General features: G+C 43.0%; 2 protein-coding genes across 4 annotated transcripts in view; one reads left to right on the forward strand and one right to left on the reverse strand.

The window, feature by feature from the left end:
• The first annotated feature begins 1,815 nt into the window (after window positions 1-1,815).
• LOC132661826 (membrane-spanning 4-domains subfamily A member 4A-like) overlaps window positions 1,816-26,303 on the forward strand; it is a 166,648-nt gene continuing 142,160 nt past the window's right edge. For 2 of the 3 annotated variants that reach the window (XM_081790252.1, XM_060606796.3), the window contains exon 1: window positions 1,816-3,719. The gene's annotated coding sequence lies outside the window, so the exon portion shown is untranslated. The remainder of the gene's footprint in view (window positions 3,720-26,303) is intronic. The other variant, XM_060606797.3, reaches the window with a different exon arrangement.
• On the reverse strand, window positions 10,830-25,280 carry LOC132661825 (B-lymphocyte antigen CD20). Its single transcript, XM_060606792.3, has 7 exons — window positions 25,095-25,280; window positions 18,753-18,927; window positions 18,214-18,333; window positions 16,976-17,032; window positions 15,234-15,473; window positions 14,355-14,456; window positions 10,830-13,467 (listed from the first exon to the last, which is right to left on the reverse strand). The coding sequence occupies exons 2-7, from the start codon at window positions 18,909-18,911 to the stop codon at window positions 13,249-13,251; spliced, it is 897 nt and encodes a 298-aa protein (XP_060462775.1). The 5' UTR covers window positions 18,912-18,927; window positions 25,095-25,280; the 3' UTR covers window positions 10,830-13,248.

Below are 26,303 nucleotides of genomic sequence, written 5' to 3' on the forward strand. Positions count from 1 at the left end.
GAAGAGTTATCATTTAAGTGTAAAGAACATAGCCAAACAAAGAAGCCATCTCTCAGAAATTTTCAGTTCCAGACCCCTGCCATCCATCCAAGAGTGCATATTCAAATCTAAACTGCTTTGTTATTTTATTTTATTTTATTTTTTACTTAAAAAATGTTTATTTTTTTATTTTGAGAGAGAGAGGCAGAGGGAGAGGAAGAGAGAGAATTCCAAGCAGGCTCCACGTTGTCAGTGTAGAGCCTGATGCAGGGCTTGAAGTCACGAACTGCGAGATTGATTTTGAGCCAAAATCAAGTTGAACACTTAACCAACTGAGCCACCCAGGCACCCGGCTTTGTTATTTTGAAAAATATCTCTGCCATAACTTCTATCAAGAGGCAGTCCTATATCATATTTCATTGACTCTGTCACATCATTAAATTATAGAATTGATATAAGATGGCACATCTTTAGAAGGAAGACAGAGATTTTCCTTTTTAGCCTTAAGAGAGACAGTAGGAGAAGAGATGAGGCGTTTGTGATCAGACTGAAGTGTGAATCCCAGCTCCCCTCTTACCAGATGGGTGACCTTGGGAAGTGACATTTCTTTAAACTCCATTTCTTTGTCTGTAAGATGGAATCACAACCACTGCAGCTGGGTCGAGGTGAGGAGTAAATAATTTACTGGGTATAATGCTTCTCTCCTAATGCCCGTTACATGGTGTATGTTTAACAAAATGTAGTTTCTCTTCCCCTTATTTGAACTATTATATTTATATTTCTTGTATTAAGTGCATTTCCTCGTTTTGGTCCTGTGATGTGCAGGCATGGTTCTAAACGGAGATGCCTTATGAAGAGCAGTCTTAGAGCAGACCGTTGCTCTTTCCTGCCACTGCTGTCCCTTTGCTCTTTGTTCTCATTCCTGCCCTGCTGGTTGAAATGGAGACTTCAGTGACCATTACCCAACAGATTCATTACCTGGACTGCTTTGAACCTAGACGGAAGCGGGATGGGCTCAGCCGTTTGCCTCTGGCTGTCTCATCTAGTCCTTGATTTTGCCTCCTCTTGTTAAGACTGTCTGCTTCCAGGGGCGCCTGGGTGGCGCAGTCGGTTAAGCGTCCGACTTCAGCCAGGTCACGATCTCGCGGTCCGTGAGTTCGAGCCCCGCGTCGGGCTCTGGGCTGATGGCTCGGAGCCTGGAGCCTGTTTCCGATTCTGTGTCTCCCTCTCTCTCTGCCCCTCCCCTATTCATGCTCTGTCTCTCTCTGTCCCAAAAATAAATAAAAAACGTTGAAAAAAAAAAATTTTAAAAAGACTGTCTGCTTCCATCGTAATCTCTGATTGCCTCTAAGATCTCCCGTGGGCCACCTCATTCTCTGCTTGCTGAATATCTGAAAAGAGCAACTCTCGTTTTTTCTATTATGGACAGCGGCTTGGCTCAGCAAGGTTATCCCCTACATTCAGTGTCTTCCTCTTAGGTAATGCTACAGAATGTGGTTAAATATTGGCTTTTCATTTTCTCTTTTCTCTCTGCCAGCATTCTAATCATATCTTCTTTAGCTCATTGTATCTTTTCTGTCACCAACTCTACTCTCGCTATTAAATTACCTCTTCATTATTTCTTTTATTTCATTTATTCAGAAATTATAGCATCTACCTTCTTTAAAGGCACCCTCTCCAAAAAAAAAAAAAAAAAAAAAAACCAAAACCAAAAACAAGAAAAACAAAGAAGGAAGGAAAGAGAAAGAGAGAAAGGAACATAGCTTTATTCCACACTATATGGATTTTATGCTTTGTTATGTCTTGTATTTCCACTGTGTTTCAAATATTTGATATTATTAATTTAATAAAAGCATAAACAAAGGTAAAACACATTTTGGTGTACAAATAACACACACAAAAGGGAAATGCTATTAGAATGCTTTTCCATTTCACTAACAATAAATTATTAAGCTGACATACAATTTTCTGCTTAATGAATTAATAAGGAAGAGAATATGAGAGAGAGTGGCAATTTATTAAAACTAGTCTAAATTTAGTGAGCAGGGTACACCTATCTTTTAGGGTGACTGTATATCTTTTCTACAAACTATATGGAACAAATTGTCACATGTGAGAAAAAGTATTGAAATCCCTTTGATTCAGTATTACCCTGACTTCTAAGGTAAATTTATTTAATAAAGGGATAAAAGAATACAACTGAGCGTATTTTAGCATTAAATGAGAAAACAGATACACAGATGAATAGATATCTAGGTAGAGCATACAGCCAGATTCAACTGTAGTGTTCACCAACAGGACAGTTGGGTAAAATAATTTTGGTGTTTCTAGTGCAGCCATTAAAATGAGAATAGAGAGGGGCGCCTGGGAGGCTCAGTCAGTTAAGTGTCCAACTTCAGCTCAGGTCATGATCTCAACAGTTCATGAGTTCGAGCCCTGTGTCGCGCTCTGTGCTGACGGCTCAGAGCCTGGAGCTGCTTCAGATTCTGAAGATTCCCTCTCTCTGTGCCTCCCCTGCTGATGCTCTGTCTCTCTCTCTCTCTCTCAAAAATAAATAAACATTAAGAAAAATTTTTAAAAAATAACATGAAACTATAGAAAGATGAAAATACATACACGAAACACATTAGAAATGTTATGCGGAGAAAAGAGTATGTCAATTAACAGGAATACAAATAACCATTAGCAGAACTGATTTTCAAGCATCATTATCTAATAAATATTGTTTGAGGACCTTCTCTGTACCACACACTCTTAAGTGCTGCAAGTTCAGTGATAAAACACCATACACAAGTCCCAGCTCTCAGGAATTTGTGTTCTAGGAAGGAGAAACAAACCGACATGTCAGATTATGGCAAACAAGTGCCAAGTGGAGAGTTACGATGAAGTGTGTAGAGAACGAGGTGAAATCGGGTGGTCAGAAAACTAAGTTTTATGTTGTTTTCTTCTCCATCATTCCTTCAAAATTCTTGAAATAATGCCTTTCCAATTCAAAAGTGCATTTTAGAAGCTGTTTAAAGTGATAAGAAGTTACCTAAATTCTTTGATCTTAATGATTTGGATTCCATGGAAGGAATTTAGACCAATGGTCCTGAAACCAAAGCACATTAGAATCACGTGAGAGTTGAAAAATGCTCCAGTTTAATTAAAAGAAAAATACTCGTGTGTCTGCCTCATTCAGTAAGCTTTAACAAAGTTTTCTACCGTCTTGTGACTTGGATTGTTCCTGTCATGAACTTAGATTCACTGCAGCTGTTTCCTGCGAACGCAAAAGGGTAACTTCAGCCAAGTTTCATTTCCTACGAAGATGAAGGCACAGAGCTGTGGACGGATCTCTCGGCAGCTCGTTCACCGCAGGAGCTGCTGAGAAATGCTGCCACAGTTATATACACTAGGAGAGCTTCTAGACGTTTTAGGGCCAGGGACATCTCTCCACCGTCCTCTCACCTGGTCCACAAATCTGGTCTGACTGCTTTCCCTGTTGGTCGTTCCTAACCAAGCCGAGAACATACTGGTGAAGATCAAGGATATTGTAAAAGCCTCTGTGAGTAAGCCGGGAGTGCTACAACTGAACCCCAGCTCTTGAGTAAACACAAGCGTCCCCGCTTTGCCACGTCCTCTTCACCACTCACGAGGGACAGCAGGTCAATGCATCTGAACGCAGTAGGCCCCACAAAGGCAGGGATGTCTGTCTGTGCTGCTCACTGCCTCAGGCCTCATCACGTAGAACAGGACACGTGGTAGGTGCTCAGCAGATATTTGAACTTGTTAAATGAACGCAGCCTCATGCTTACCTGTGCCTGCAGGTTTTAGGCCGTCTTCCGTTCAGGGCGATTCCTTCCCTGCTCGTCACTCAAACCACTGAATCATCTCTCTCCTTCCTTTAATGACTAAACTTCCCAAAGCAGAGTCTCCTCTCACAGGTTCAGTGTTTTCCTGCCACATCCATTTTTCAGTGGATGGCAGTCTGTCGTCTTTCCTGACTGTCTTCTACAATTGTCCCTCCTAACGCTGCCAGTGACCTCCCAATTCCTGACCCCGGTGGCCTCTACTCGTCCTCACTCCTTAGGATTCTTCCCGGCAACACTGCTCTGCTGCCTCCTTCCCCTTTGAGACACTTGTCCTTCCTCAGCTTCCGAAACAGGACACTCTCTTAAGTCCCCCTCCTGCTTTCCTGGACGCCCTCAATTTTATCTTTACTGATTTCACTTTCTCCGACAACAGCTAAACCTGGGCCTTCTTTACAAAGTGTCACCTTCTCCTGGGAGCTTCCATTCATTAACTCTGTCAATTTGTGAGTGAATCTTTTGTGCAGTTCGATCTTCAATCCTGTTCTCCCATCTGATTTTCAAACTTGTATTTGCAGGTATTTGCATATCAGAATGACCCTTCAGTCTGCAGTGTGAAATTGTAGAACCAGCCCAGTCTGAGCTCGTGATCCAATTCCCAAGCTTCCGGTTTCTCGGCGTCCCATCTCTCTCCACTAGCCCTGTCCCCATTTCATGCCCTTCCTACCCCTATCATGCAAACTCAAAGCTGAGAGAGATCTTTGATTACTTCCCTTTTATAGCTAATAAAGTCCTTCACATCCATTAACCCCCAAATATCTTTAAATACACTTGAAATATCTCTACACACTCGCCCTTCTCTCTACTTAATGCAGGACTAGTTTCTTATTTACTCCTGTTGTTTCTCTTATTTTCTACACTATTAATTATAATTTCTTTTTTTTTTTTTAATTTTTTTTTTCAACGTTTTTTATTTATTTTTGGGACAGAGAGAGAGACAGAGCATGAACGGGGGAGGGGCAGAGAGAGAGGGAGACACAGAATCGGAAACAGGCTCCAGGCTCCGAGCTATCAGCCCAGAGCCTGACGCGGGGCTCGAACTCACGGACCGCGAGATCGTGACCTGGGCTGAAGTCGGACGCTTAACCGACTGCGCCACCCAGGCGCCCCTATTAATTATAATTTCTTGCTTTCCTACTCAAACATCTGCAGCGATTCCCTAATGCTTATGAATTCAAGTCTGGATGCTGTGGGGATTTAAGATTCTGCACAGCGTGGCCCCGGCCTTTCTCTACTGCCTTGAGTCTAATTACCCACTAATTTAACCACAGTCCATCTAGGTGATTCTGTTATTGCCTCTGAACACAACTAGGATGTTTCTGTTTTCATCCTGTATAGGTATTGCCCCACTTACCTGGAGTATTTGTTCCTTACTCTCTTACTATAGAATTTCTACCTATTCTCAGTTCAACTCAAATTCCTCCCATTCCATGAGATTTTCTTGTGATGCGCTAAGACTTCATAGAGCTCAGTCCTATCCCGTAACAGTATTGAGCAATTGTTTTGTGCTATGAACTAGGGCATTTGACTGTTATTTAGTCCCTCCTGGCTGTCTTCTATCTCTTTTAAAATTATTTTTATTGGAATACAATTCACACATGGTAAAACTCACCTGTTTTAAGTGTTTTTAAATGGCATTCCCAAAGTTTTATGACCATCACCGCTATCAATTCCAGAGTATTTTCATCACCTCCAAAGGAAACCTGAGAGTTACTCTACATTTTCCCCTCCTCCCAGCCTCTGGCAACCGCTAATCTACTCTCTGTTTCCATAGATTTGCTTATCATGGGCATTTTGTATAAATCGAATAAGAAATCTGTGGCTTCTGTATCTGGCTTCCTGTACTTAATGTGAAGTCTCTAAGGGTCATCCATGTTGTGGCATGTACCAGTACATTGTTCCTTTTGATGGCTGAATAATGTTTTATTATATGGATACACCACATTTTCTTTGTTCATCGGTTGGTAGACATTTGCATTGTTTCTGGTTTTTGCCTGTTACGAATGATGCTCCTGAGAACGTTTGTGTAGACGTTTCTGTGTAATCGTATGTTTTCAGTTCTCTTGAGACTATGGGTGGCCCACTGGGTCTTATAGTAACTTTACGTTTAGCTTTGTGAAGAACTGCCAAAGACATTTTTAAAGACGTTACACCATTTTCTATTACCACTAGCACTATATGAGGTTTCCAGTTTCTTCAAATACTCACCAACACTTCTTACTTCCGTTTTGTTTATAGCCACCCCCGTGGGTGTGATGTAGTCCTCATTGTGGTTTCGATTTGCATTTCCCTAGTGACTAATGATGCTGGGCATCTTTTCATGTGCCTATTGACAATTTGTATGTTTCACTTGGAGAAATATGTATTCAGATCCTTTGCCACTTTTTAAGTTGGGTATTTGTCTTTTTTATTTTTTTTTTTAATTTTTTTTTTTTTAACGTTTATTTTTTATTTTTGAGACAGAGAGAGACAGAGCATGAACAGGGGAGGGTCGGAGAGAGAGGGAGACACAGAATCTGAAATAGGCTCCAGGCTCTGAGCTGTCAGCACAGAGCCCGACGCGGGGCTCGAACTCACGGACCGTGAGATCGTGACCTGAGCCGAAGTCGGACGCTTAACCGACCGAGCCACCCAGGCGCCCCAGTATTTGTCTTTTTAATTGTTGAGTTGTAAGCTTTCTTGATACTTTTGGATTTTAGACTCTTATCAGACATAAGATTTACAAATGTTTTCTCCCCTTCGATGGATTCTGATTTTACTTTCTTTATAGTGATGTTTGTGGCACAAAAGTTTTATTTTAAGCACATAAGTTTTTAATTTCAGTCATGTCCAATTTATTTTTTCATCATTGCCTAATCTAATATCATGAAGTTTCCACCTAGGTTTTCTTCTAAGAGTTTTCTAGTTTGGGCTCTTATGTTTAGGACTCTGATCCATGTTGACCTAATTTTGTGCATGGTGTAAGTGTCCAATTTCATTTTCATGTGGCTGACCAGTCTTTCCACCACAATTCATTGAAAAGATTATTCTTTTTCCATTGAATTTTCATGAACCTGTGCTGGTTATCTTTTTTACCCCAACAAAATAGTTTTTATTTTATTTTATTTTATTTTATTTTATTTTAATTTTATTTGACTTTATTTTATTTTTTATTGAAGTAAAATTGGCATATAATATCCTATTAGTTTCAGGTATACATATAGTGATTCAGTATTTTTATACATTCTGAAATGGTCCCAAATTAGTCTAGTTACCATCTGTCATGATACAAAGTTATTACAGTGTTATTAACTATATTCCATTCCCAGTGATGCAAATTACATCCCCATGGCTTATTTATTTTATAACTGGAAGTTTGTATATCTTAATACCCTTCACCTATTTTGCCTACCCCTCCCCCCCCAATCCCTCCTCTCTGGCAACCACCAGTTTGTTTCCTGTAGCTATGAGTCTGTTTCTGTTTTGTTTATTCATTCATTTTGTCTTTTAGATATCACATATAAATGAAACCATGTGGTATTTGTCTTTCTTTCTTTCTTTCTTTCTTTCTTTTTGTTTTTTTGAGAAAGAGAGAGAGGGAGAGGGGCAGAGAGAAAGACAGAATCTTAAGCAGGCTTCATGTTTGGTGCAGAGCTCTACTCAGGACTCAATACCATGACCCTGGGATCATGACCTGAGCCAAAATCAAGTCAGACGCTAAACTGCTTGAGCCACCCAGGCACCCCATGCCCCAAGATTTCATTATTTTTTATGGCTGAGTAATATTCCATTACACACACACACACACACACACACACACACACACACACACCTTTCTCCATCTATCAGTGGACACTTAGGTTGCTTCTATATCTTGGCTGTTATAAATAATGTTTCAATGAATATGGACTTGCCTATATCTCTGAAAATTTGAATAAATTTTTTTATTTCTTTGGATACTCAGAAGTGGAATTGCTGGGTTGTATTAAAGTTCTATTTTTAATTTTTGAGGAAATTAAACCTCCTTACTGTTTTCCATAGTGGCTGCACCAGTCTACATTCCCACCAGCAGTGAATGAGGATTTCCTTTTCTCCACATCCTCACCGGCACTTGTTACTTTTTGTCTGTTTTGGTAATAGCCAATCTGATCTGTGTGAGATGATATCTGATGTGGTTTGCGTTTGCATTTCTCTGATAATTAGTGATGTTGAGCATATTTCCATGTGACAGTTGTCCACCTGTATGTCTTCTTTGGAAAAATGTCTATTTAAGTCCTCTGCCCATTAAATTTTTTTTTTTTTGATATGGGACAAGAATATAGACCATAGAAGTGTAGGTCTATTTCTGGGGTTTCTATTCTATTCCATTGATGTATATCTGTCTGATTCCATTGATGTATATCTGTTTTGTGCCAATACCATACTGTTTTGATTACTATAGCTTTGATTACTATAGCTTTGTACTATAGTTTTGAAATCAAAGACTGTGATAACCTCCAGCTTTGTTTTTCTTTTTCAAGATTGCTTTGGCTATTTTGGGTCTTTTTTGGTTCCATACTAATTTTAGGATTCTCTGTTCTAGTTCTGTGAAAAATGCCATTGGTATTTTGATGGGGATTGCATTGAATCTATAGTTTACTTTGGGTAGTATGGACATTTTTAACAACATTAATTCTTCCAGATCATGAGCACAGTGTATCTTTTCATTTATTTGTGTCATCTTAAATTTCTTTCATCAATGTCTTACAGTTTTCAGGTACGGGTCTTTTAATTCCTTATTTAAATTTATTCCTAGGTCTTTTATTCTGTTTGATGCAGTTGTAGATGGGATTTTCTTAATTTCTCTTTCTGGTAGCTCATTATTAGTGTATAGAAATGCAACCAATTTCTGTATGGTAAGTTTGTGTCCTCTGACTTTACATATTTCATTTGTTAGCTTAAGAGTTTTTGGTGGAATTTTTAAGGTTTTCTATATATAGTATCATGTCGTTTGCAAATAGTGACAGTTTTACTTCTTTCTTTCCAATACAGATGTCTTTATTTCTTTTTCTTGCCTAATTGCTATGTCCAGGACTTCTAATACATTGTTGAATAAAAGTAATTAGACTGGGCATACTTATTCCTGATCTTAGAGGAAAAGCTTTCATTTTTTTCATTGTTGAGTATGATTTTGGCTGTGGGTTTGTCATAAATGCTCTATTTAATGTGGAGGTACATATTTTTTTTTAATTTTTAAAACATATTATTAAGATATTTTCACTTGTTTCATTTTCTTCTTCTTTTTTCTTTTTTGTTTTTTTTAATTTTTTTTAACATTTATTTATTTTTGAGACAGAGAGACAGAGCATGAGTGGGGGAGGGACAGAGAGAGAGGGAGACACAGAATCAGAAGCAGGCTCCAGGCTCTGAGCCATCAGCTCAGAGACCGATGCGGGGCTCGAACTCACGGACCGCGAGATCGTGACCTGAGCTGAAGTCGGACGCTTAACCAACTGAGCCACCCAGGTGCCCCTATGTGGAGGTACATATTTTCTATACCAACTTTGTTGACAGTTTGCTTATAATAGGTACACTTTTAAATCATCTCTAATTAAGCACTACAAGTTTTGAGGACTTGGAGCTTCTCTTATCTTTAGGTATACCCCTCTATACTTTACAGTATTCCTTGACCATAGTAGGTGCCTGGTGGATATTTTGCTACTGTCTGTTTCTCCAATCAGATAGTGAGGCTCTAAGGGGAGGGATCTCTGCTTATTTTTGCTCATCAGAAGCCTGAGATCAACAAATATTTTTGGATGAATGAATTACTTTAGGATTTTTGTTCTCTCTTGCAGAAGAATGCATAGGAGGCACGAATAAGTTTTTTCTAGTAAGTCAGGAAGGGAAGTGATGAGTGAAGAGCAAACATAATTCCAGAGAATAATCTGAAATTAGCTTTGTTTTTGCCACCATATGATCCTACCATATTCATTTTATATTACTTGGTCCTCATTAGCTCAGAACATACAACCAGCTTTTAAATTAAAGGAAACCCGTTTAAGAATTTTAGACTTGGGGCACCTGGCTTGCTCAGTCAGAAGAGCACACGACTCTTGATCTCAGGGTTGTGAGTTTGGGCCCTGCATTGTGTGTAGAGATTACTGAAATAAATAAAAGTTAAAAAGCACCGCAGACTTAATGTAGGAAAATTTCTGATTTGAACCTTCCCCATCAATGTTTTAGGTTTTTAAAACATATCAAATCCATAAATGAACTCGTGCTAACTCAGTCTGAAGCTACCATTTATATGTATTGGATCTTTGACTATTTACCTGTCAAAGTGTAAAATTAATTTCCTGGCTTTTAACATATGTCATTACTTCCTATTGACAGACTTTGTCAATGTTTGAAGTGTAAAATCACATTCTGCAGCTCCAAAAGTGATTTGCAAAAAAAAAAAAAAAAAAAAAGGCCCTTAGTACTCACTTATAGAGGAATATTGAATTATTCTGTATTGATTAGTGAAGTACTAAGTTGCAACTAAATAGCTTATGAGAATTATATATCAATAAGGAACAATATTTATGATATAATGTTAATTATAAAAAAACATTATATTATGTAGTGATTGCAGCCAGGTACAATTATGTATTACTATGAACTGGAGTGATCAACCCTCCTGGTTTGCCTCTGACTATTTAGGTTTTAGCACTGAAAGTTCTGCATCTCAGGAAATCCCTCAGTCCCGGACAGACTGGGATGGTCAGTCACCCTCTAAGGAACAAATTGCCAAAGGGATAATTGGGGAGAAAAGTCATAGCAATGATTTTCGTTCTTCTTTAATAATAGACATTAATGGTGTCTCAAAAGGAGTTATGTGAGGTTAGTACAAACTGATTATGATTTGAGATCATAAAAATGAATAAAATAACTAATATAACATTACATTAATTATACTTGAACAAAAATACATATATATAATAAAATTTATTTTTTTAAACTTTTTTCTTTATATATTTATTTGAGAGACAGAGACAGCATGAGTGGAGAGGGGCAGAGAGAGAGAGGGAAAGAGAGAATCCCAAGCAGGCTCCATGCTGCTTGCGCAGAGCCCGATGAGGGTCTCAAACTCACAAAACCAAGAGTTGGACGCTTAAGCGACTGAGCCACCCAGGCGCCCCAAGAAAATAAAATAAAATTTTTAAAGACACAGTGGTTTTGGAGAGGGATCCTCACATATATTTCAGAAATGGAGAAAATAAGATAGAAGACAGAGCTTATCTTCTTTGAAGGTTTTCTCATTAGTTTTTTCCTTGGTCTGCCATTGCTGTCTTCCCTTTCCTCTAGTTCAAGGCAGGAGTGCCTGCCGCCTATTTCAGGCACATTCCGGAGTGCTCAATGTGAGAAATCAGTTATTCGATTATTAAATCTTCCGTGAAAACTTTCCTTGGGAATGCATGTGTGTAAGAATACACTGACACCCGAGGGCACCTGGGTGGCTCAGTCCATTGAGCGTTGGACTTTGGCTCGGGTCATGATCTCACAGTTCATGAGTTTGAGCCCCACATTGGGCTTGCTGCTGTCAGCACAGAGCCTGCTTCGGATCCTCTGTCCCCCTCTCTCTGTCTGTCCCTCCCCCACCCACATTCTCTTTCTCTCTCAAAAATAAAAATAAATATTAAAAAAAAAAGAATACACTGATATACATAGTTAATGTCCTGACATCCCACAGTTCAAACCCGTATTGGGATTATGTGAATATAAACTTAAGGCTATAGGAGCCTCCCTTGTGGTCTGACGTTACAAGAATAGAGAAGACTAGGAAAACACTGTGTTGGAATCATCTGTTTCAGACAAGAACACAAATATAGTTTTATTTATTTAAGGCTAATTTTCAGGACTTTACATATAGAGATGTTTCATCTCTCTTTTTTTTTTTTTCTAAGCACAGGAAAGATCTTCTATCGGTGGTCCCTAACAAAGTAGAAATATCACAAGGCATGGAAATTGCTTTGACTGTTGACCTGCCAGAATCTGGCAGGGTTTATCGTATAGAAAATGCCCAAATGTAATTGATAGATTATAAACATTCTTCCTATGTAAGGTACTAGTATCTCTAAATATGAACAGGAATTGAGAAGTAGGGTAGCGATTGCCTGAGATTTGGCATTGTAACTAATTACATTATTTTCAAACATGATCTTTTTTGAGAATGTCCATAGTACTTAGTGTCTGCATTATGTAACCTAACAACCAAGTATATATTAATGATGTGAGTAGTTTTCCAAATGTTGTGAATGTCTGTGTTTTTTATCCCTGAGAAGCAAAACTTGATTTCTGACTCTTCTGTGTCTCTCCGAACACCTATTTTATGCTAATCAGAGAGTAGGTGCTTATTAAAACCTGTTGACTTTGCTCAGGTAGTTTATACAGGCTGTTTGGTTATTTAAAACATTTTAGGATTAGAGTAGGAAGATATGGGTACAAAAGAAGGCTCTCAAAATTACTAGCTGTGACCATTAGCAAATTACCTTTACTTATTTTTAAGTTACTTAGCCTCTTTGAATCACTTGTAAAAATATGGATAGGGATTTTTTTTTTCTTGATGATGGAAGATCAAATGTAATTATTTGATAAACTACTCTGTGAAATGGAAATTACTCTACAAATGCAACCATTGATTATCATTTAAGATGTGGGTACTCATTATGGCATCTTCTTTGATTCTTTCTTCTCTTGCCTAAAGGCTGAAAGTAGGTAGACAGTGCAACCAAGAGCCTAGAGCAGGAGTTAGGGAAAGTTAAGACAGATACAGACATGCCCATTTATAAGCTGCGCTGTTTGTACGAAGGAAGAGCTGGGTGTTGGCCACTAAGAAGTTCCCTGGTGGGGTGTAGGCACTCTAAGAGTGTACCACAGTGTCAGCCCCGTAGAAAGATAGCTGGACTAGTTCCTTATCTCACCTCCCTACCATTACTTTTTACTCTCTTTAGGACAGTGGTGCACCAGGGACTCCACAACATACGTAGATGTGGAAGGAATTAAAGGAAGTGTAGGGATGGCCTGCACAGTGGTTTGTCTTTTTCATCAGGGGCAGAGTCTCTCTGTTGCAGAGGGACGAGGTGGAACCTCTACTCCGACCGCTACTGCAAAGCCTCGCCCGGGAAGGAGGCCGGTGAGCACTGCCGAGGTGCAGCCCTTGCTCTGCCTTGTTTGAATTTCAGTAAGCTGCCCCAGACAGGAAACGTGCCGACATAGTCGCCTGCCATGGCTGGATTCTCTGCGTGAGAGAGCGAGCTAGCGCGAGCGAGTGCCAGTGAGCTGTGGTCACTCCGTGCGAAGGCCAGAGAGACATGTGGAGGGTGCCTGCAGAGGGCCTCAGGAAATGAGGGTGAATACGTCTCTTGGAAGCTGTGAACACTAATGCCTAAGAAAAGGAAACAGAAGACAGAAAAAGAATAGTTTAAGGAATGCTATCGTTTTCTATCGGTGAAGGTTCCTGGTCTTGAGGAGGTTCCGGAAAGTTCATTTCCGTTTCCTCCTCCTCTTCTTGGACTGGAATGATTTCAATGCCTTCTTCATTCTTTGGTTGGGAAGATACTTCAGTCAGCTCGACCGCTTCTTCTATTATTTCAACTAGCTGTTCTTTTTTTTCTTCGGCAGCTAACAGGACAACTACATCCTGGAATACAAAATTAAACAAGCGTTTCTGGACCTTTACTTTTGGTGCATTTGTCAGCAGTGTCTGTGAATGTCTATCAAAGACCTCCTGTTTTCTGTGCCATTTATGCTTTTTCCTATATGCCTCCAGATACCAGGACTGATTTCCCACGTGCCCAGATCCTCACCAAATCACCCATCAAAGCTCATCTGCAAGATCAGCTGATATTTGCCACTTTGCCTGGAATGATCACACAGTATTTTGGGAAAGAACGCTGCAGTAATGGGCAAATTTAGATTCGAGTTTTGATTTGCCTCTTATTGCCTATAACCTTGGGAAGGTAATTTTCTCTCTAGTCCTGTTTTTCTCATCTGCAAAATGAAGGACTTGTGACAGTCTCTAGGTTGTATCGGGAATCTAACATTCTGTGGTTCTGAAGCAGTTGATGCAGCTCTGTCACGGGGATATTCGTATCTCCCAATTGTGGAGCCTCTTTGACCCATAGTTTTGGAAGTGGGATCTGATGAAAGGGTGGCGGTGGGGCGGGGTGGGGAGGGGAATGCTGGGAAATGAAGTGGACGAACCAGTGTTTTCATCAGCCTGTCCGGCTTCCGCACGTTACATGTGGGATCACGAAATCAAGATGGACGCCTGGAGCGGGGCAGAGCTGAAGGCTCGTGAGCACACGTACTGCAGGGCTGTATCCTCTGTCTAACCTTTAGACTGGCTTCAGATTTCAAGACACTTTTTCCTCATTATTGGTATTCTCTGCTTTCCAGAAATCTGCCAAGACCATTTTTCACGAAGCTCCTAGTCTCAAAGTTACGTCAGATTACATTCTCCAGAAAGGAGTTTTTGTAGACGTGATTTCCTAGAGGGGCTTAGTGGACAGGATGGCTACTACTCACAGCTTTAGGTTTGGAGCACAGTTTTTTCCATTCATTCTCAACAATGCCAGCTGTCACAAGTTTCTGGAATAAGGTAAAGACCACCATCACGGCAAAAATGCTCTGAGGAACGACAGAAAAAGTGAAGGCAAGAATGTGATAACAGCTTAAAGAATATGGTTGGTACTCAGTAAATGACTCTTGGCTAAAATTAAATGATTAAAAGATCAGTTCTATAGAAGATGGGTTCTTTAGAAGATGAATTCTATAGGTGAGTAATGACCAACTGTAAACACTACTAGTTATCTTCATAACCCCGACCCTTAGCACAGCTGCCTTCACAGACGGTTAATGCATGTTGCCGATAGGAAATAAGGTAGCAGCAATTAGTTGAAGAATCAATTCTATGTAGGAAAAATTAATCAGTGACTCCCAAATTAAGTTGTATCCAGCTTTTTAGGTGTTATGGTATCACAACCAAGGAAACCTGTCTATACTCGGGAGATGCATTTTTCCCCTTCAGAGTCTCCACTAAAAACTCACTGAGGCAAAAGGTGTTCATAAAACTTAGGTGCTTCTTCAATGTTCACCTTAATCAAGCTAATAAATGTTAACCGATACTAATATAAAAATGTTAAACAAACACGTAGCACCCTCTGTGTACCAGTTCTAAATGTATTTGTATGTGTTAACTTGCTGCTCAAAACAGCCCTGTGAGGTAAGTACTGGCACTTTCCCCATTTTACAGTTGAAGAAACTGAGGCAGAATGTGGTTAAAATTCTTGCCCCAAAGCCAGATAGGCAGTAAGTAGCAGATGTAGCCAGTCTGGATCCAGAGTTGGCACTCGTAATAAAAATGCCAGACTTCTTTCCTGAGAAGAAATCCAGTCTCACACTTACCAAGAAAACAGATCGTATGCTGTCACAATATTTTATAGACAGAGAGTTTTTCTCAGAGGGCTTACTCTCCGGTTGACAGGTGTGGATGTCAATATATGGCTTGGGACTTTTAAGAAGATTCAGGTTCTCCATTTTAAAAAAATGGGAGATTGCAATATTAAATATGTCCATGATCAAAAGAATCATTCCAGAAATAGCAGCAAAGAGGCTCAGTGAGTTCATTATCATTTTCCCTTTGACCTGAAATGGAGACATAAAGACATGTTAATGGGGTTTGATTTCATTTGGAGAATACAAGCTAGGAAGGAATTCCAGATCCCATTCCTCCCATTCATAAAGGCACTGCACCCAAATCATCCTAAGCCACACTTCTCTCAGTTTTTAATGTCCTTGTCACCGTAAAATGAAAACCTTCATCTCTCATTCCTGTTCCTTCCTCAGTCTTCCTCATCTCATTTTACCCTGTCACATCCAATCAGTTTATCAAGAGAAAATTTTAGGAATACTCCTAAATTCTTCTATTTTGCATCCTTGCAGTTCCTTTCACTGCCCCTACCATCACGCTGGTGGCATTCGGTAAATACTGGCTAAGTGAAGGTAAATAGTCTTCAGGTTATATATGTCTGCATTAGAAGGCACAGGGAAGAAAGGGAAGGAGGTTCTTGCATCACCATGAAGTGGGTGTAGGGAGGGAGAGCGCAGACAGAGCCCCTTGGGTCTCTACCATCAAGTGGAAACTAACAGTAGCAAGAACACCACCACCTACTCCCTATTGACATGGGTTGCAATCAGCCTCAGTGTACCATCTTTCAAAACATAATTAGGGCCGATGCCTCGGGGTAGCACCGGTGAAGGGTGTCAGAATGAGTTCTACCTGCAGGGATGATAGAAGGTCAAACCAGGAAAATATAAGTGACAGGTACCATAATAGTATGGGATTATTGATGGTTATTTTAAGACCTATATAGTTCATCCCTGGCTGTAGGACCTACAGATTGCAAGTCAGTAGGACTTGCTGTATCTGGAGAATAAAAACAACTTGATCTTCCTAAATATTTTTTTTTTCTTCAAAAACTGAGTTTAGCAGACCACCTCTTGAGAGGAGCTATTTCAATCCACTCCATCCGTCACTGGCTTTGGAAGTGCCACAAGTCAGTAACAGCTTATTAGTCAGTATAAAAAACTTGGGGGAGGAAACTTGCTGGTAAGCTCATGACCTGGGTGTAAGTGTGTTGGGAGGGCTATAGGACAAGACCCTCTGTAGCTCCTTATATAGCCTCTGAAGCACCTGCACGTATGTTACTCCATTACATACTCATGACCATATGGTACCACCATTTTTTAGAGGTACGGAGGGGCAAACCGACTTGCTCAAAGTTAGCGAGGATTGAGTTAATCACAGTATTGATTAGAGTTTTCCTCAACGGTGGTCGGAGAGAAAGTACACGGCTTTCAAAGAGACCTGTTAGTCTCACACATTTAACATTCATAAGACCATAAGCATGTGGCTGTTCTTTGGTCTGCCTTTAATTCTGTTTCCGCGGACATAATTCAGGTAGGCCTCATTTCCAAGTTTTTCATGAATAAAATCACAACAGCGTTCTAGAGAATCTTTTGCCTTTTGGGGTTGAGAGAGAACTCAGTGCTACTGTGATTCCAAAGGTGTGTAATGGTTTTTGTTTTCAACTGAGAAAGTAGGCATTTCTCGGATGCGTGGGGAAGAAGGACATACGATTACTTGCCAAACTTTTCCTGGGGTTTTTCTCCGCTGCTACCAGGAGTGATCCAGAAATGATATACTGTGAAAAGAGAGGTGGTGGGTGGGGAAGGTATGGGATAGATGGGAGAGGAGGCAGACAGGGAGGGAGGCAGAGAGGGAGATGGCTTTTAACATGGAGAACTGGTTGTTAAAAAGCTATCCACATTTCCAACCACTTTCACCAAACTGTGCAGCCATTTTTGCAGTATTCATTCATTTTTCAGCAGTCATAGTTCTCCTCTTTGCATGCTCAGCTATATTCAGCTGATGCCTTTTATGCAACTAACTGGGGAGCTGCGACCAGGAATATAGTAAGACCAGAGGCAGAACACAAGTTTTTGTGCCAACGAATACTAACACTGTGAATTTAAAAGCTTTATTTTTAGTTTCTCTCTTTTCTTTTTTAAGTTTGTGGAATTTCTCTTTGGAGTTCACAGTGATTTCACTGATTGTGATGCCAGGGAAGAATGAATCAAAGTGGCCTGAGTGCCACGGGCACACGCCATTAAAACGTTTGCTGCTACAGGAATTGATGGTGATCATTTCCCATCTTCCTTGTTCAAGCTATGAAATGGAGGGGACGCTTGCTCTCATCCATCTCTCTTTGTTTTGAAAATCTCAGTCCTGGGCGTATCTTTCTAGTAGTAACTGTGAAAGTCTAATGGGGATATAAACATGACTCCTCTGTACCACACCCAGACGCGGCTAGAAAACATGTACACGAAACAGTCATGGGGATTGCTCATGACAGATTGCTGCTCTGCTGGTCAGCCAAAGGAGATTCATTTGCGATGGGACTGATTTCACCACCTGAGATAGTAGCTAAAGAGAATTGTAGGAAGAAGGAATAGGTAGGAGGAAATGGGATGCGCCTGCTCCTTCCTGCTTCCGGAAACACCCCGCCGCACAGTCCAAATGTCTAGTGCCCTTCTCACCCCTCTCCACATTGACTTTGGAGAGTCCTGCTTTGAATGGTCTTCCTTCCCTGTGTAGATCCATGCAGGGCACCTCTTTCTGAATGTACATGAAGTGTGACCACTGACTCAGGGAGATTCATACTCGGTTCCGTCAACCTCTCCTTCCGCTAAATTACTGTCACCTCATAACCTATTTCCCAGCCACATACTTGCCTCAACACAGAAATAATCTAGCATGCTGTTGTGGAGCTTTTAAACCTTTTTGTCTGCATCACTGCCCAAAGGGCTGTTAGTTGTTACTCACCATAATACCTCCCCAGAGAGGGTACCACACAGTCATACAGATGGGTGCATAGACCTCCATGTGGATCATCAGGAGGCCACCTAGGGCCATGTGGAAGAGCCCGTTCATAATCTGGACAGCCTGGAGAGAGAATTAGGGGTCTGATGAGGAAGTCAAGTCCTCATCAAGTCAGAAAGCAAAGGCTGGAAGCCCTGATTCCGGACCCGGGGCTGTGTAAAACGCCTAAAGGAAGTGGGGAAGGTGCCAAGATCTTTGTCTTGTTGCGATCCGCTTTCCTCACCACCTGGGGCATTTCCAAGACAGATATGTCTGGGATGCTGGTGACAAACTGGGATGGGAGACCCCTAAATATGCAGACCGCAAAATCAAAAGGAGACATAAGATCACCATGACAACTTCTCTGTACATCCCTGATTTGGCACGCTGTGTCCGACATAAAGGACACCTCACGTTGGATTGCATCCTGTACCTGGCCTATAGCCTCTGCTTGTCTAGGCCAGAGAGTCTCGCCGATATGGAACGGAGCACAGTTGACTTACCCCCAGTGGCTTAGATTCCTTCATGAAGAAGTTTTGTGTAGGGCCCACCACCGAAGGCATCTTTTTGGGAATTGTTTTTTGAACGGGATTCATGGCAGTCGGACCTTTCATAGCATCTGCTGGGAGAGTTCCACTCATTGAATTTCTGGGTGTCGCCATTTCACCCTCAGAACTCCTAAAAATAAATAATAAAACGGGGGAGAGAGAGAATAGGATTTTCAGCGGTCTTTTGTCTCATGCATTGGCATACTTTTCCCTTTATTCTCTCTGTGAGTGTCGTTGAGGATAGGCATGGACTTTTCCCAGTGGCTTTGGGTCTGAGGCAAAGCCCACTACTATGTTCTAGCATCTCAGGCAAGGACATAGGGCCCCTGGAAATCCTGCCGGTATTCTTGACAACAATGTTTGGGGCATACTTTATCATGGAAGAGAACACCATGCTCATGTCCTGTTTGAGCACAGTTTGTTGAGAAGAAACATGTCCTGGTTGTTTCTCATCCCTGAATGCTTTTCTTACGCTCTCATATTGGAAAGTGTATTTTGTACTGACTTTTCCTTGTCCTTTTGCTTCTCTGCCTTTGTCCATTGTGATGGGCCAGAGGCATCATGAGAGATAAGTGTCTGACTTCGGCTCAGGTCATGATCTCGCGGTTCACGAGTTCGAGCCCCTCTCTGCCCCTCCCCCACTCGTGCTGTCTCTGTCTCTCTCTCTCTTTAACATTAAATTTAACATAACATTAAATTTAAAACATTTTAAAACATTAAATTTGGCATAATGTCTCTTTAACTTAAACATGTTAAAAAGAGAGAGAGAGGGAGAGTCAGATGAGGACCGTCCTTAGTCAACAGAGGCCGATTCTAGTCTTCCTTTACCACCAACTCTGCAACCTTGAGTAATCACTTTAAGGAGGTTCTCAGAGGTTGTATGTAAGACTGTGGCCTCCTGACACGGGTTGCCTAGGTTTAAATCAAATTCTATTTGCGGTGAAACTACAGGAAAATTCTTTAAACTCTGGGCCTTATGCTTTTCAGCTGTAAGATGGGAATAATAATTCTTGTCTTACGGTATAGGGTTTCTGTACGACTCAAATGGACTGATGAGCTGTGTGTGGCTGGTGTCTTCATTTAGGTATATCTCAAATGTCAGCCTCTCAGAAAAGCCTTCCCCCAATCCTCGGTCCATAGCACAGTCTTTTTCACACCACCCGTTTTATTTCTGTACATGGCCCGTATCACTGCAGGGAATTACCTTGATTATCTGCTTGCTTGTTTACGGTCAGTCTCTTCCCACTAGAATATAAATCCCTTCAAAGCAGAGACCTTATCTGTCTTGTTCAGTATCTAAATGGGGCCTGGATTGAATAGTTTCTTAATATTACTGAGGAAATAAATGCATGTAAAGCACCCATGTCTGAATAATTATTGCCTGTTTTTGTCGCTATTCTTGTTTTTACTATTATTACCTCTGTAAGCATTAGTTTCTATGTTTTTCCCCATTGGAAAAATGAGAACAACGTCCCTGTCGCAGACATGTTGTGAGAAAGAAGTTCAGACGTGAAAATGCCTCCTACATGGGGAGAAAGGAGCAAGTGCTGTTTGTTCTCAGAATTCATGCTTTATTCATTTCTGAAGTTAGATGGTGATTACTACTGAGACCCTTTCCAGCTCTCATGTTTTAAGACTGCCCAGTTTTCTTCGTCTCGTGCTTCGTCTTGGAATTTATGTTTGCGTCAGCTACTTACGTGAATTCTATCGGGTCTTTCCTGGGCCCTGGAACTCTCCTTAGAGATGCACCTTTGGTCTCGTCCTTGTTGGCTGTCAGTCACGTAAGGAGCCTTGGAGACAAAGACTGTCTGTCCAGCTTGCTTATCGTACTGAAGTCACACCAAGCCCGGCACTGTGGTATAGGACAGGTCCTTGGGAGTCACCCAGGCCTTACGTTTGCACCCAGTGTGTGGTTACAAAGAGATTTCGCATCCTCAGTTCATTGAAGCCTCACAGAGTAGACAAGGGATGAACTGTTGCTTTCATTTTGTAGAAAAGGTGGCAAAGGCACAGAATAGTTAGTCCCTTGTTCCCAGTTACATGACTACTGGAGATCGAAAGTGAGGGCTCGGACCTCTCCAACGAGGCATCTATGGCTGCTTTGCCCCCCGTGCAGGCCAGGGGTTCAGCCTTTCACTTATGAACCTCTCCCTACTTCAGGTGGATGTGCCGTTTGGATGACTACTATAAAGCAATTGAAAACACACTCCCTGTCAGGAGGACAGAGGAGACTTCGGCTGGGTGCTCTGCACTTGATTTCACCCCACCTGCCGATTACCAGATGTCATGCGGTCTTGGAGGTCTCGGTGCTTTGCACCACAAACCACACCCAACAAGATGACTGACAAAAAGGAGTGTACTAAGGTAGGCCTCTAAGGAGCCTCCAGATTGATTCTGGCCAGCAGGCAGAACTTTGGGAGCTGGTCAGAAGCTCAGAAACCATTGTGGCCATTTGATAAATGAGGAAACTGTGGCCCAGAGATGGGCCGCACCTCGTCACAGACCTTGCACCTGGTGACAGAGCCGACCAGAAGGCAGTCACCGCGGCTCTGAGGCCGGTGCTCTCTCTGCGGCCCCACAGCCAGACCATGTCGTGTAGTTGTTTATGGAGCATCCTCTATGTGCCGGGGTTACTGCACATCTAGTTCCAGGTCGCCCAACACCTGTCTTACCCAGAAGGCATCTTGTCTTTTTTTGCAGGTGTGGAAATGCAGGTTCAGAGGGGTTGGTTCGTTTCCCCATTTGTAGGAAGGGAATGGGCTGGGAGTCACCACATTCCTCTCCAGGGGGCTCATTTTAGCGAGGACAACTTAAAGAGCAAAGGTCATCAATTATCTGGACAGAAGGAAATGATGGGACTAGTGTGGTTTGAATTTCTCCTTATTTTTCAGCTGCCTGAGGCTGTGTCACTGTTACTGGTGAGATAAACCTCTTAACGTAAGCAAGTTCTGCTGCGGCTGTATCTGTAATGGCTAATGGCAGTAATGACCACTGGGGGGACATATTTTATTTCACTGGTAAAAATATGCATGGGTGGCTCAGTCGGTTAAGCGTCTGACTTCAGCTCAGGTCATCATCTCACAGTTCGTGAGTTCAAGCCCCTCATCGGGTTCTCTGCCGTCAGTGTGGAGCCTGCTGCAGAACCTCTGTCTTTCCCCCTTTCGCTCTCTGCCCTTCTCCCATTTGTACTCTCTGTCTCTCCCAAAATAAATAAATAAGCTTAAGAAAATGATGTCTCATTATGGCAACTGTACTCCTGTGAAGGCTTCAACACATATTACTGTAAAATAGTTTATAAACACAAACATACCCATCATTTTGTATGGAAATAAGCTTTCTAAAATATGTACATATTTCAATGCCAGGGCATTGTCGACCAGGAACTGAAAATTTTCATTGTATGGGAATATGTAAAATTAGACCACATACTCCCAAGGATATTGTAGATTCCCGCAGCTTTGCCCTGTGGTTGTTTCTTAATTGTTCACGGTGATTTAAAACAGTGCCCGGCACACAGCTCTGCTCAAAGCCCGGTTCGTACATCCGCAGGGGTGACTGAGCACATTGGCCAAAATGTGGTAACAGCAGGATTCTGTGCTCACTAAACTATATCACCCTCAGGGCTCGGTTTATCTGACACTGCCTCACTCTATTACAGCGACTTCTGCAAATCTCTTCTGGTTTTTCAAAGGCACCACTGTTTCTGGGTGCATCCACTGCAGGACAGTCTCACAGCCTGTATGGGTTTGGGTTTGAATAATGACTGTTTAGGTCCGGTAATTACATCACTTAATGAGAAGTTCAAAGCTGCCTAGCTTTCGTTACCTCCACTTCCTCCCCTGCCACTCAAAATAGTTCTGGGTTTCTGCCCTTTCTGGTCCTGTGCGCTGAGCTCTGAGGAGGAATGTTCTTACTTCCATTCCCTCTGCCTGGGCTCCTCAGCCCCTCTCCAGCCCCCCTGCTTCCTCCAGGATGGCAGCCCCTCAGGGCAAGCGGGTCTTGTGTCTTCAGTCCGTGTGCACTCGCGTGCCACAGAAAGTGCCCGTCCCAGCTCTGGGGCCTGCCACGTCTGTGACCTCGCTACTCAAAGTACTGTCTGAGAACGTGGGAGAATTTGCAATTTATAATGTAGTAAACGCTCAGAGGATAACTGTGTCTTTTGTGGGACTGAGATGTACCGCAGCGTCCCCATTCCCAAAGCCCCTTCCTTTCATCCAGCAGCCACTGCCCAGGCCCCCCTCTGTCATCCCCGGCGTCTTCAGAGCCCCTCCACTCTGTTCCTCCACTTCTTCCCCACCCGTCCCCTCTGGGGGCCTCGCAGCAGGTGGGCAGAGCCGCTGGGCTGAGGCCACTTTGTGCAAGGACTGCCCTGCAGAGTCAGCGGCCTTTCCTCAGGCGTGAGCACTCAGATGGCTTTATTTCTGTCCCCCTGGCACCCAGGTTCCAAGAGCTGGAGCCGCGGTTCTCTCCAGCCCCTTCACCTCCACGCCCAGTCAGGGCCCAAGTCCTGCTGCTTCTTCCTCTGTAAGGTGTCTTCTCTTGCATGCGGACCATTTTCTACCTCCAGTGTCACCCCCTGAGTTTCTCATTTCCTCCACTGGTTGAGCACAAAAATCGTACTCTTCTGCCTTCAGTCTTGCTCTCGTCTAATCCATCCTCCACAGGGGCGGCTAGAGCAGGCCCCGAATCACTGCTTTAAGTCCTGCTCGACCTGAGCTTCAGCTCTTTGTCTAATCTGTCTTGGCCTCCTGGGAAAACCTGCGCCTGGCCCCCCCACCCCATGGCCTTCACGGAGCATCGTGGCATCCCATTTGGAAGCCACGCTGCACCGCTCCCCGCTGGACCGCTGGTCTGGAGGTATCTTCCTCTCTCTTCCCTCTCCGCTTTGAAATGCTCCCCTCCTGCCCCCTTCGCGGTCTCCCCATTAGACATTCACCTCCTTGGGACTGTTCCCGGCACGGACTCCTTCAAAGGCCCCAGCTCTCTGTATTCCTTACTTGTCCTCAGCTGTTTTCTCCTCTAACTGAGGGTATGTTCCCCCAGGGCTGTCCTGCTAGGGTTACGTGGAGAACCTGCTTTCCATGTACTACGAGCTCAATAGATGTTAAACCGAACGACTTCCTCAGCGAAGATTCCCACGTGAGCCCGCCGGATGTTGGACCAAAAGGTGGTCATGTCACCTCACCTGATGATCAGTGACATCAGGCCATTTTGTGGAAAACAGGGAAAGATGGTCACATTATATACTGGTTCAGGAAACAATTATGACATGGCTAAAGCTCATCTTTGTTGCCCTTCATTAGATCTTCCTCATCTGCAGTGCCCACTCTCACTGCAGGCTTCTGTGATGGATTTGAGGCGGGATCTGATGCTCCGTTTCATATCCCGCCCCCCCCCCCCCCCCCCCGTCGTCCAGTCCCCTCCAGAACATGTTAGCCTGCGAGGTTTAACAACATCTGGGGTATTCACATTTAGCAGCATATCTTTGGAGACCAAATCATTCAAAGCAAGAGAAATGGAAATATTTTCATTATAACCACGGCTGATTATTTTCTTCTTCAGTGTCAGGTGGTTCTGAGAACCTTAGGATTTTAGCTCATTTAATCTTACGTAAAGCAGCGGGTGTTAACTGTCACCCCCATCTTGTGCGTGAGTAAAACCAGGGATGTAGAGGTTTGGTGACTTGCCTGTATCTATCAGAGGCCCCAGGCCTGCCCTGTGTCACTCGCCTCCTGTGTACGTGGGACACCAGCAGTGGAAGTGAACCACTGTAGATACCTTATAGGCGGTGGAGCTCCGGTTGGAGCCCAGCAGATTGGTAACCACGCTCTCGTCTACGTGCTACAGTCTGCTGCTTTTGTTCAGGACACCCAGTTCACTGGCCAGCGCCTTTCTTGAGGGAGGGAGTGGTTCAGAAAGCGGGTGGGCAGCAAAGCCTGGTACCCCTCCTCAACTTGTGACACTGTCAGAAAACCCGACCGGGGAAGCCCTCGGGTGAAAGCCGAGAAACTCGAGTCTCCAAAAGCATCCTATGCTTTACGCGTCACTCCCTTTGAGTCTTTTTTTTTTTTTTTTTAAGTTTTTATTGATTTTGAGACAAAGAGAGTGTGCAGGAGGGGCAGAGAGAGAGAACCCCGAGCAGGCTCCACACCGCCAGCGCAGAGTCCAACGCGGGGCTGGAGCCCACAAACCGTGAGCTCATGACCGAAGCCGAAATCAAGAGTTAGACGTTTAACCGACGGAGCCCCCCGGACGCTCCCTTTTTAGTCGCTTAAACAAAGCAAACTGGTTGCTTACCTGAGTGTCTGAGGCCTTAGGTCGCAAGGCTGACTCCGATGCTGGCTGCCGAGTTCACTTCCACTGCTGGTGTCCCACGTACACAGGAGGTGAGTGACATAGGGCAGGCCTGGGGCCTCTGATAGATACCAGGTGACAGGAAATCAGTGGCTTCTGCTACCTTGGCCTTTGCCCCAATCACTTTGGTTTAATGCACACATGCCAGAGCCAAAGGATATACAAAAAAGTTTCTGCCTTACCACGAGGTTTCACTTCTCGAAAAGGATCCCAGGGGACTGCCTGGCGTACTTTACGCTCCCCTAATTAGAAGAACTTTGCAGCCCCCACCCTGTAAGCAGGTGTGGACGGTGGGTCCCCAAGGGCAAGAAGGGCTCTAGAAACTCTCTACAGATGGGCTGCTAGGACTTTTACCTTTTTACTTCACTTTTAGGAGTGAGTGGGTGGGAAGAAGTCATCCAAGCAGAGAGATTCAGGAATCAGTAAGCCCGGTTGCTCGGGAGTATTGCAGGTATCCCTCTGCAACTATTGTCCACGTTTGCCCGCACTTAGGGTCCTCGTGGGACCACGTATGTCCTGTGTGGGATTTACTAGAAATGGCCTAAAAAATATACTTTGGTATTGTAGAGCACAGACCCAGAAGCTTGAGGCGAGAGTTGCGTGTTTGGGGATACAAACTCAAGTAGGACTTTTACCTACAGACTCACTTTTCCCACCATCTTTCTGGTTCTCTTGCGTCGCCTCTCTCTTCAGTCTGGCCTGGAGCTGTGCTAGGGGTAGATCAAGTGAGGGATGGAAGAAGCCGGTGGCCAGGAAAGTGTGAACATTTGGGAAAGGAATTTTTGCCCAAAGGTTTCGTACCCCTTGCCTCCACCTATACAACCCCTATGTTCATGTTGTTGGATTTTTTTTTTTTTTTTATTGCTTTTTAGTTTCCTTGTGCATCGCTTTATCTTATTAGGGAGTCAGGGCTGTAACTAAGCAATTGTTTGCCTTCATCTAGTGATGAAAGGAGGCAGCGCTCCTGCCAAATCTGAGTTAATTCCTATCTTCCCTCCATCTCTCCCTCCCTCTGTCCCTCTCTCTGTTCTCCTCCCTCTCCTCCTCCCTCCCTCCTCTCTTCTCTATTTCTCCTTCTCACTCTCTATTCTTTAAGATGGTTCCGACTGGAGGGTCATAAGCAATGGGCGGTAGTCGTTCTGGAGTGGCTGG

This window comes from Panthera onca, chromosome D1 (genome assembly GCF_046562875.1).
Source record: "Panthera onca isolate mPanOnc1 chromosome D1, mPanOnc1 haplotype 2, whole genome shotgun sequence".
NCBI lineage: Eukaryota > Metazoa > Chordata > Mammalia > Carnivora > Felidae > Panthera > Panthera onca.